This window comes from Athene cunicularia (assembly GCF_003259725.1).
Source record: "Athene cunicularia isolate RWA chromosome 1 unlocalized genomic scaffold, athCun1 chr1_part2, whole genome shotgun sequence".
Lineage (NCBI taxonomy): Eukaryota > Metazoa > Chordata > Aves > Strigiformes > Strigidae > Athene > Athene cunicularia.
The window spans coordinates 74937400-74949429 of NW_020799092.1; the positions used below are offsets into that span (position 1 = coordinate 74937400).

The 12030-nt window shown below is 41.4% G+C and overlaps 1 protein-coding gene across 6 annotated transcripts in view; it reads left to right on the forward strand.

Moving 5' to 3' along the window:
- The window catches only part of GRM3 (glutamate metabotropic receptor 3), a 96127-nt gene extending 87770 nt beyond the window's left edge, over positions 1–8357 (forward strand). For all 6 annotated transcript variants that reach the window (XM_026862403.1, XM_026862408.1, XM_026862395.1 and 3 more), the window contains 2 exons: positions 817–991; positions 7808–8357. In XM_026862403.1, the coding sequence (XP_026718204.1) occupies positions 817–991; positions 7808–7881 (249 nt within the window). In that variant the 3' untranslated portion in view covers positions 7882–8357. The remainder of the gene's footprint in view (positions 1–816; positions 992–7807) is intronic.
- Positions 8358–12030: the final 3673 nt, after the last annotated feature.

Consider the following 12030-nt stretch of genomic DNA (forward strand, 5'->3'; position numbering starts at 1 on the left):
AGAAAGAAAGAAAGAAAGAAAGAAAGAAAGAAAGAAAGAAAGAAAGAAAGAAAGAAAGAAAGAAAGAAAGGAGAAAAAAAGAAAAAAAAAGAGAAAAAAAGAGAAAAAAAGAGAAAGAAAGAGAAAGAAAGAGAAAGAAAGAAAGAAAGGTGCCAAAAAAGTTACACTAACAAATCCCCAAGGGAATAACTTTAAAATCCTGCAGTCTTACAAACAGTTAATTTCTGACCCCAAAAACTTATGTCTCAAAGTCAGGGCACCTTTCAGGCCCAGTTTGACAAATGTCACCAGCTTTCATGTTTATTCCAAATCACATCTATATTACTGCAAGGGATTGTTCAAATTCTCTGATTAGTATTGAGGCTGGAGACTAAAATGATTTTCAAATGGATGTTTTGCATGAGGCATCTAATGTAAACCCAGAAAAAGTATGGGCAAGCTGGTTCCTACTGTAGCCAGCTTTGCTTAGATATTGCATGACAGGCATTATAGAGGATTTCCTGATCAGTTCAGAAAACAAGGGCATGAGAGATGAGAGAAAGAAAGCAGAACTATTCTTTCTGTACTAAAGTGAGGGAGAACACAGCCAACCTCTCCCTGATACACAGAGACACAGGGCACCATGAGCACCATGCCCCTCACTCGTATGATCCCAGGACTGTGGAAGATAAGGATGCGACAGATGTTCAAACCAGCCTGTACCAATGCAAACTCCCAGGACAGTGGTTCCTGCTGTTGTATGATAATGCTTCTAATATTCTGCATTTCAGAGCTTTCCATACTGAAACACGGCGCTTTGCGCCCACTCTCTCCTAGGTGCAAACCACCACCATGTGCATCTCTGTGAGTCTGAGCGGCTTTGTTGTGCTGGGCTGCTTGTTCGCGCCCAAGGTGCACATCATCCTCTTCCAGCCCCAGAAGAACGTGGTCACTCACAGACTCCATCTCAACAGGTTCAGTGTCAGTGGGACCGGGACCACTTACTCCCAGTGTAAGTAACAAAACTGCCATGTTTTTATAAGGATGTGGGGTTGTGGTGAGTTTGGGTAAAGACAAAAAAGGTTTTTTACCAGCAACAAAAAGCGCTTTATAGTCTGGGCTTTGTACCCAGTGGAAGCATCACTTCATCTGTATTTGGAGAGAAAAACTCATCCCCCTCCCATGGGAATCAGCACAGAGCCTGCTCTGAAGCTCACTGAAGTCAGCAGAAAGCTTTCAGCGGGCTCTGACTCCAGCCTGCTGCACAAAGCAACTAAAACCTGTCGCTCGCTGTCACTCTCGCAGCAACGACAGGAACAGATTGCCCTGGAGTATTCCTGTCAAAATGACACACCGACAGGACCTGGGCCAAACTGCAGCATGCTCTCAACGGCTCTTATCGCATGCATTATAAGGAAAGGCTCCAAGTCTGCAGCAAACACATACAAGGGATGCCATAAACTGTGTCTGTATGCAGAGTGTGAGCAGTGCCCTTTGTAAGTGCCACAGACAGGAGAAACAATCAGTGCTCTGTTGCAAGGACAGCTCATATGCTCTGCCTCTCTCCTGTCCTTCGTCTTCAATTTCTTCATCCCAAGCAGAATCACGTCTGTAATTTTTGTTTTGAGGCTTTTGCTCCTTTTCTGGGCGAGTTGCACAAAGATTGTTTTGGGTTTAAAATAAAAAATATTAGGTCACCTATATATTTGTTGGGTTTTTTTCCCTTGTTGAGCTTAACTAGTCAAGAATAGGAGCACACAGTACCTTGTTCACAGAGCAATGTGGACAGCATGTCTAACCTGGAAAGCTAATTGGAAAAGCACGCTACAACTGTAAAGAGGCAAGGAGTACGACACAGAGGAAAGGAGGGACGCAGAGCAAAGCTTGCCAGCAAGTTCACGCTAACCTAGACTCAGGTTTTTGAGTATCACCTAAATTTCAAAATTGGTTAGAAACTGTTGGCACTTCAGATTTCAGACAGAACACAGAAGCAACTTGGGACCCTGCTGTGGTGGGGATTAGGAGGTGAAGGGGTCCCAGCCATCTCTGGTTCTCCCACCCCAAACCATATTGGATCATGAATGCCAAGGGTCCCTTAACAAGAGAGCAGGCATGTGGCTCTACTCATCCCCCATCTCATCAGAGTCAGGACTGCATCCAGCCTTGGCACCAAAACTCAAAATTTCCTTGCTGTTTTGGAAAATTTAAACCAAGAGAGATGAGATGGCCCTAAGTGACCGAAGTGGTGAGCACTCTCAAAAGGGCTGGATTTGCAAGACCAATGGATCCCTAATAACCTTTAGAGGTTTGGTCCCTTGATGAAATGGTAAGTCCTGTAAGATTATTTTGATCCTTTATGAATTTCATGTAAGTGGTTTTTCTAAGTTTTTTAATTCTCTCATGCTATGGAATAAACCGAGTCAGAAACCATTTTGATTCATGGAGACTTTTGTACAGGATTGCATTTTGGAATTTGGTATTTTTATGACAATGGCTGGATAATACATGAGTGTGCACAAGCATGTATGCAACTGAAAGACATCCTCCATGCAGATCTTTCCATTAAAAGCCTACTTCTTCAGGTTTGTGAATAGTTTTAAGACATTAAGGAAAGCATAAAAATCCAGACTTACAATATTTTGCTACTTCTTACTTTAGAAAGGTGGTTGCGGTCATTTGCTTTTCCTGCTTACACCTAGATGAATAAGGGCTGCTTGTCTTTGTTGGTCTTTTCAGACCATGGCATAAGATGGACCTGCAAGTAGGACTAAAACGTCCATCACATACAATGGAAAAATCCCTACAGTTTCCATCCAGGACAATTATTTGGGAAAAATATACTGAGAATTCACTGTCTATCATAGTGCAAATATTTATAAGAAGGAAAATTTTCCCTTACTCCCTTCCATTTATTTGTAAATGATTTTAAATAAATTTTCTCTCTTTTTTTTTTTTTTTTTTTTTTTTTATAAGTCTCCAATGGCCAGTGTTAGGTTAATGGTTGGAGTAGATGATCTTCAAGGTCTTTTCCAACATAGATGATTCTGTGATTTGGTAATCCATGTCTAAAATATTCCTTTCATCAATCCTGGGGCTGTCATCTTGGTTTTATTTTGGTCTGATGGTGTTTTCATCAGTCAGAAACTGCTTGATATGAAACTGATCAAAATTAGCTCCAGGGCATTCTAGTAACAGCAACATCCAAAAATTCATTTCTTGTTCATTATCAGAGCTTTAGAGAACAGGATTACCCAAATTGCTCAAATGGGCAGTGTTTTCCTCTTCATGGATTTCCACCTCCATTACATCTCAGGACTGCCACCAGCTCTTCACTCCATCAGTCATTAATGCCATGAATATGGTCATGGTCATGAGCAGCAAGTGACTCACAGACAGTTTTGAACAGAGTTCCTTGAACTATGAAATCTGGCCAAACACTATGAGAAAAGGTAAGGGACATCATGGTGCTCTTGGGCAGTGTTGTTAGTTCTAAAGTTGCATCTCAACTACATCCTTAAACTGAACAGTGGAGGGGGCACCTGAGTCAATGGCCAACCGCATAAGCTGCAGTGTAGTAGTGGTCATGAGAGCTCCTCATGTCGGCATCTGAATACACCAACTTGTCTTTAATATATGCTCTGCAGAAAACAAGTAGAGGTGAATATTTGACTTCTAAGCAAGGAAACTTGTCTTAGTGGCACCAAGCTTTGATCATTTTGACAGCTGAGGTCTGGACTACAAAAGAATATAGATTTAAAGTGGTCAGGATATGTATGTACCTAGGCATACAGCATGTTTTGAAACATATATATCCATACACATTTATTTGAATCTGAAAATTCACATTTTTTCAGAATGCTGTAAGTTCCACTTCGCCTTCAGTGTTTCTGCCACCAAGGTGTTCTCCAGGTTTCCCGTGGCCTTTTTTATTGGTTTGGCAGAGGTATCCCCATAAGGTAGGAGGTCAGCACTTAGAAAACTTCCCAGAGAGCTCAGGTCTGATTTAAGCTCCTACATGATTCAGGCTGAGCTTTTACACACAGCTGCACACAGACTTGAGTTCTTCCATGTGTCCCTGAAAAGGGTAAGAAAAAGAATTGAAGCTACTCTTTATAGCCAGACTGTTAAATTTTCTCTCTTGGAATTTATTTTCCCAGCCCTTACTCCAAACTATCCCTGATATATGGGTTTTATACATGATTAACTCACAGTTGTTCCGCTGTGAGCACAAGTAGAGGAAGTGGGATGCAGACAGCAAGTTTGAATCTGCCTGTTCATGACTATGTAGGCGTGCTGCAAGGTGCCCATGGCAGTGCTGGGCCCTTGCATTTTACCTCTGGTTCTTTTCCTTGGATTATCTAAGCAAAATTAGGGATGGCCAGGAAAGAGGAGATCAAAAGCATGAATTGCAGCCAAATCAAGGCTTCTGGTCATGTCACACGTTTCTCTTTGACCTCAATACAAGGCAAAATGGAGGTGAAGTATCTCTAGCATATCCAGCAATACTTCAGGAAACCCCTTGGCTGCTGCTATGAGATACAACATGAAATTCAGAACCCTGCAGGGCCAGCGATTAACATTGCTGAGGTCTGTAAGAAAAAGCAAGATCTTTTGTTCTGTCTCAGAGAGAGCTGGATACTTAGCGTGAGTACTTTACTCCACCCAACAGAGTTAATAACTGCCTCCCAGCACTACAAGAGAGGTAAGTGCTGTGGAGGAAGCCTGAGAACTCAAAAGGCAAGGCCACTCATTTCTCACCTACCACCGTATTTCTCTGTCCAACTTTGACATCCTCCTGACCCAGTTACCGTAGTATTTGAGCTATTCATGCTCTTCAATGTGTTGGACTTCAAAAAAAACCTGAAGCTAAAAAAGTTCTTGGGTGGGTGACTGATGTTGACAGAAAAAAAAAAAAAAAAATTGCTTTTGCCTGTAGTCATACCGCAGTAGAACAGGGTTTCGAATCAGGTCTCACAAGCAGTACTGATTTTTCTATTTGCCAACTATAAGTAGACATAAAAATAACAACAATAATGAAAATTTCAGTCAGTGTGCTGTTATATTACATCCAGTAAAAAACTGAATACAATACCTGGTAATTTTTACAAAGTCATAGACATGATACCCTATGACCTTTTATCTACAGTGACTGTTTTCATGTATGTGACTCAGAACACATATCCAGGTTGTGAGAGATCAAACTCCATCTTCCAATGGGGCTCATTCTTGGCTCTCTTATTTATCAGTCAGGAATATGTCCTGCCCTCTAAGTATTAGGTCTGTCCAATGGGTACCTCTAAATTTCTCTTCTTAAAGCAGTTCTGTTTTCAATGAAATATTTATTCAGTGAGTGAAAGAATTAGAAAGAGTAGCTGATTTGAAGAAAAAAATATTTATTCTGAAAATAATGCTGACCATCCTTAAAGAACTAGTCTGCAGCTGAGAGTGTAGCCAGTACCAGTTTTGGAAGTTTGAGCATGCCCTTGTCAGCTGCATAAATTGCTTTTTACACTGGATGATTGAGTTTACGAAGTCATTGCTTGCCGTGTGTTTTCTTTGATGAAGGCATCACATTTCTCTGGGTCACTGTTATCATTAACCTAATGCATCTTTCAAAAAACAGCTTTGTGGTGCCATAAGCAGAGATGTCACAAAGTATCTGAAAAAACATTCCTAATGCCCAGTGGATAATTTTAACAAAGATGGACAAACCAGCTTGCTTTTAAATTAAAATCCCGTAGTCTTTAGCAGAATAGTAATATACCCTACAGTCAAAATACAAATACATTTAGACATAGATTCTGATACTCAGAGTCAATTGTCATCTTGTATCACTGAAGCAATGCAAACCTGTTGTATAAAATATTAGGCAACGCAGACAAAGGTATCAGAATCTGCCACTCACCTCTGGATGCATACTGAATCCTGATCCAGAGCTCCTAGACATTAAGGGTATTATGGCCAGAACATAATCTAGGATTAACAAGAAATAATCTTGCTTTCAAATTGAGTTATTCAAAAAATTCTTCATCCATCATATACTTAGAAATTTATATTTTTTTTAATTAAAAAGTAGATCAACGCAAGGCCCTAATATGCAGAGGTGGATTCTCTCCCAGATTTAAAAATGCATATGTTATATTTCAGGAATGTTCGTTTCAATTATGTGAAAGCTCAAAGGATCAGACCTTAGCATTTCTTGCCAATAAAACATGAAAAATCCAAAGATTCACTTTTTATTCTACAGGGATATCTTAACACCACTCTAGTTATATTAATTCACACTACCATGCAAAGTGTTATAAAGTGAGACCCAGTGGCGCAGAATAATCAAAAAGAATTTAATTATTCAGGCACTTCTTGAAGAAGTGTTCAGTAGTCAGCAAAGAGAAATCAGGTTCCTCCAGCAGATTCTTCAGTCTCAGATCTTGCACCTTGTAGAGGTGCAAGCAGTACCTCCATCAGATCCACTGCTGACACAGTACGTCACATACAGTGACTTTTCACAGAATAGTATAGGTTGGAAAAGACCTTGAAGATCATCCAGTCCAAACATTAACCAGACACCGACAGTTCCCAACTACACCAGATCCCTCAGCGCGATGTCAACCCGACTCTTGAACACCTCCAGGGATGGGGACTCCACCACCTCCCTGGGCAGCCCATTCCAACGCCCAACAACCCCTTCTGGAAAGAAATGCTTCCTGATATCCAGTCTAAACCTTCCCTGGTGCAACTTGAGGCCATTCCCTCTTGTCCTATCTCTTGTTACTTGGTTAAAGAGACCCATCCCCAGCTCTCTGCACCCTCCTGTCAGGGAGCTGTAGAGGGCGATGAGGTCTCCCCTCAGCCTCCTCTTCTCCAGACTAAACCCCCCCAATTCCCTCAGCCGCTCCCCGTACGACCTGTGCTCCAGACCCTGCACCAGCTCCGTTCCCTTCTCTGGACACGCTCGAGTCATTCAATGTCCTTTTTGTAGTGAGGGGCCCAAAACTGAACACAGGAATCGAGGGGCAGCCTCACCAGTGCTGAGTACAGGGCTCAGATCCCTTCCCTGTCCCTGCTGGCCACGCCAGTGCTGACACAAGCCAGGATGCCATTGGCCTTCTTGGCCACCTGGGCACACTGCTGGCTCCTGTCCAGCCGGCTGTCAATCACCCCCCAGGTCCCTCTCTGACTGGCAGCTCTCCAGCCACTCCTCCCCAAGCCTGTAGCACTGCTGGGGGTTGCTGTGGCCCAAGGGCAGCCCCCGGCATTTGCCCTTATTGAAACTCCCCCAGTTGGGCTCAGCCCATGGCTCCAGCCTGTCCAGGTCTCTCTGCAGAGCCTCCCCACCCTCAAGCATATCAGCATTCCTGCCCTACTTGGTGTCATCTGCAAACTGACTGAGGGTGCACTCGATTCCCCCGCCTAGATCATCAGTAAAGATGTTAAACAGGAGTGGCCCCAACACCCAGCCCTGGGGGACACCACTCGTGACCGGCCGCCAACTGGATTTATCTCCATTCACCACAGCTCTCTGGGCCCGGACATCCAGACAGTTTTTTACCCAGCAAAGCGTGTGCCCATCCAAGCCTCGAGCAGCCAGTTTCACCAGGACAATGCTGTGGGAAATGGTGTCAAAGGCCTTGCTAAAGTCAAGGTAAACAACATCCACAGCCTTTCCCTCATCCAATAAGCAGGTCACCCTGTCGTAGAAGGAGATTTTAATTGGGCATCTTGGTTAAATTAGTTGAGATGATCCAAATCAACATAAATTCTAATCCTGTGTGTTGTGATTTATTGCCACCCTGAAGTCAGTTGATTTTCCCCTCTCTTTCTCTTTCAGCATCTGCTAGCATGTATGTACCAACTGTCTGCAATGGAAGGGAAGTTCTGGACTCCACCACTTCATCTCTGTGATTGTGAATTGCAGTTCAGTTCTTGAGTTTTTAGACTGTTAGGTAAAATTTTGCACATGTTGTGCACTCCGGAAAACACCAGAAAGCAAAAGAAATCACAACAAAATTAGTACCTTTTTTAGAAACAGTGTAATAAATTATTTTTGAGGATTGTACAGTATATAGTGATGTTCTGGAACTTTTTAGACTGATTTTAGCCCTTCTGTTGTTAATGGTCATAAGGGACATGTAAATAACCATGGTTCACAATGTGCATAGTCCTGAAGTAAGGGAGTGATTTGTTGCAAGCAGAGTTGCAATGTTAGGTGACTTCTTTCCTACAAAATTTTTTTGTAGCTCCTTGTTGTAATTAACTTAGACTGCATTTCTATGTTGTATATTACAGTTACCTTACATGTAACAGCTTGGTTTTCTCAGCACAAAACAACAGTATTAATGTAAAGGCACCAATAATAAAAAGATAAAAGTTTTTCAGCATGGTTTCATTTTTGTTTCTTCCTCCCTCAAGGTCATTACATTTCTCTAGTCAGCAGGATAAGTTAAAAAAAGATAAAAAATCTGCAGTACTAGTATGTACAAACACATATCTCTGTATGGGTCTGTGCCTGCGTTACAAAATCCATATCACATAATAAGTTCTTACAATGAATGCTTTGCCAGGGTCAAGTATAAATTCCCTCTACTTTTTAAAAAAAAAAAAAAGCACATTATTAAGACACCTCAAATGTTCTTTTTATTAAAATGTAGGGTAATTTTCAAAAGTGAAAATGTCTAATTGCATCTCAATGAGATAATAGAAAAAAGTTTTGATCACTGGTTCACTCATTTGGCATGATTTAATGCTGTCATGCACACAATATATTGGTAGCATATAAAAACCAAAGAGATTTTAGATTAGGTTGGCAAAGAGATGGAATAAAATCTGTCAGAAAATTAACTAAAACTGTCTTATACCTCCAGCCAAAACAAAGCTGGTTCAGTTTACCTGCATCAACAGCGCTGTGAAAGGTAATTGGAGCACCACAGAAATGGAGACAAAAAAAAGCCAAAAAAAAAGAGAAATCCAGGAGACATTTACACGTCCCTGGGGTGACCTTTGCATTCAAATCAAACGATTCAGAACACACATACCAGCTACTCAGACAATTGCAAAATACTTTTAAAGTCTGGCTTTTATAACTGCACTCTTAAAGCCGCCCTCACTCTATTGAAACAACCCGAAATCCTCCCTTCTGCCAGGTCCAAAAAGTCATTAAGGAAACAAACACACCTTTGATTAATGTGTCTGGGCAAATTTACCTACGGGCTTGTTCCTGTTGATCTCATTTCAGCTGAGGTCAGTAGCAAAATTCTCATTGACTTCAAAGGTAACACCACTGAGGCTTGAAAGGCAGACGCTAGAGATACATACTCTTGGATGTACAAGTTCTGTGGAGCCCAGTTCTGTACTTGCAGAAGTTTTTACACATTTCTGGAAAGGTGCAAGTCCTTAGGGCTGAACTGACGGGGGAAGTAGCTGTTATTTTGAATACAAAAACTAAAGATGCAGGTTCTTAAAATTCCTACTCACAGAGAGATGAGTAATTTTTCTGGACAGCGACATGTCCACGAGCAAAGACCTCTTGATGTCAGCACTTCTGTAACTGGCTCCACAGGCAGCCATTTAAGCCTCTGCATCACGGAGCTGTCTCGCACAGAAATTCCTGTGACTTTCCCCAAAGCAGGCATTGCTCAGCCTTCATTATGTGCAGAGCTCTGCATTCAGCTTCTTTCTTTCTACAAGCTCTGTACCACCTACTGTTTCAGGCTTGGTTCTGACCTTGATGCACAACAAAGGAGCCATGTTTTGACGGGTTGAGAATCTTACTTTATAAATGAAGACAGCTTCAAGCATCTCAAGTTGGGCAGCTACATTCATGTGACTTTTGGATGCTCTCGTGTGGATTAAGAGGCTATTCACAATATGGCAAAATGTCAGAATATCTAACTATATTGCTTATGTCCCTGCATCTACATTATCTTTAAGCAGCTCTTAAAAAATGTCTAAGCCAATGAGAATTTCTTCTCCATTTCTATGGAAAGCAACAATCAGGGTCAAATCCACCTCACCTAACATTCATAGTCTACGGTATAAATAGCTACATATAAGATTGTCAACCCCTTCTCCCTTTGTACTCAGTGGAGGGAAGTAGGCACAATTCCCCTGGCTTATCTCAGACTGTTAATTTAGGCTAAAATGAATCTCTCCAAATAAAGGCTAGCACAGCTTGCTCAGATCACAAAGTCTGCACTGAAAATAAAGGCATTGTGTCAGATGAATTCCAACCCTAAATCTAAATTGGCATCACTGAAGCTAATTTATAGCAGGTGAGGATCTTACTATCCCAGAGTTTTCATTCATTTCAATAGCACTATTGAGAAAATGACCCAACATCTGTGTCTGAACACACTTTGAATACTTAGGTGGCTTGAAAGCCACTTGCATGTCGGTTTTTCACACAAAAAAAACCCACCAGCACATGGAGCTATGGCATTCCAGCCCCACTGAATGTTCCCAGCATGTCTTGAAAGCTTTTCACAACTTTCTGTTGGGTGTCCAGGGATGCAGATTATCTGGTATTGACTGATGATTCAAGTAATCTAGTTTCAAAACACAGCTAAACAAAAAAGGAAAATGTCAAAGTCTGTCAGAGGCTTTGCACACCATATTGGCATTAAAATCGCTTGAGAAAAGGATTTTATTTTTCTTTTTGCTGTTGTCTCACATCATCATTTTGGTTTCTCTAATTAAAACAGTTTATACTTTTTGTTGCCATTTGTGTCAAACTTGACTTTAGAGTATAAACCTCTTCTGGTGTCTTTATTGCTCCCATCATATATAAAGATTTGAGTAATGCACCTCAAAGCACAGTGGATCCTGTCATGGTTCCTTACACGATGGAGGGAAGTCCCAAGTACCTTGGCTGTGAGCTTGAAGAGTCATCACACTGCTCTGAGCCCTGCACACTGACAACTGGGGGAAAATGACGGGGATTAGAGCAAGGCTTAACGCAGCATCTATGGTGCCTTACGGGAGACTGCAGAAAAGTTTAGTTTTTCACTCAGAGGTCGTAATTTCAAAGTATCTTAGCTCGCTGCTATAAATCAAGAGTGCAGAAAAGTTTCTGAAAAACTGCTCACTTTTTATTTATTTGCTGGCAGAAGAGTAAGACTCAAAAAGCATCACAGGTCAATCTAAATAAGATTTGGGAAGTTTTTTGTCCTTGTTCTTGCTTTATGGTGTTTTGGGTTTGTTTGGGTTTTTTTTTGTAGGAGAGGTGTTTCTTTTTTAAGTCTCGAGTGAAGTCTGAAAGCAAAACCAATATTTTGTGTGGTAAAACAAAACATTTTATTTTGTCTTCAAGTAATAATTTTTCCTGAATTAATTGAACACAACTGGTTTCAGTCATAGCCAAAGAAATTTCAAAAGGAATTGTCTTTTCAAATTGAAAAATGATCAAAACCTATTTAAAAATACCATGTTTTACCTGAACAAAACAAATCCCCAAAATCAGCAAAAAATGTCAAAAATATCCTGGCTCCACCCAGAAATCTCAGCTCTGGTTAAAGAGGTTTCCACTGCAATCTTTCAACCAATTAGTACATTGAGAGTAAGGGAGACCCAAACAAACCTTTAAGTCACCACCACACACAGTCTGATGTCCATGAAGTCATTGCCTATTCATCTATACTTGCCGTCTGCAAGATGAAAGGCAGAAGATGTTTATCCAGAGCCACCTCAAAGCTTCTCAGCAACATAAGAAAAGCTGAGTTTTGTCACTGCAAGAAGAGGCCAAGGCCAGGCTGGGTTATTTCTGCAAGACGAAGGGGATGGGTAGAAAGCAAAGGCTGGGGAGTGCCAGTCTTCTTGCTTCTCCTACATCTAAGGAAATGGCAGGGTCAGGAAGGGGTTTCTCTCTCCCTAGCAGTGCCACTTCCTACACAAACCTACCCCTCCTTTAGAGACAACAACAAGCCAGATCACAACCTCACCACTGCCTACAACCAGCTGGAAAAGAGAGAAAGTTTCCCCTAAAGAGAATGACTTTCTAGTACGTTGCCATTTTGAACATGGAAGGAGACAAGGACAGGAATGGGCTGCATGTAACAC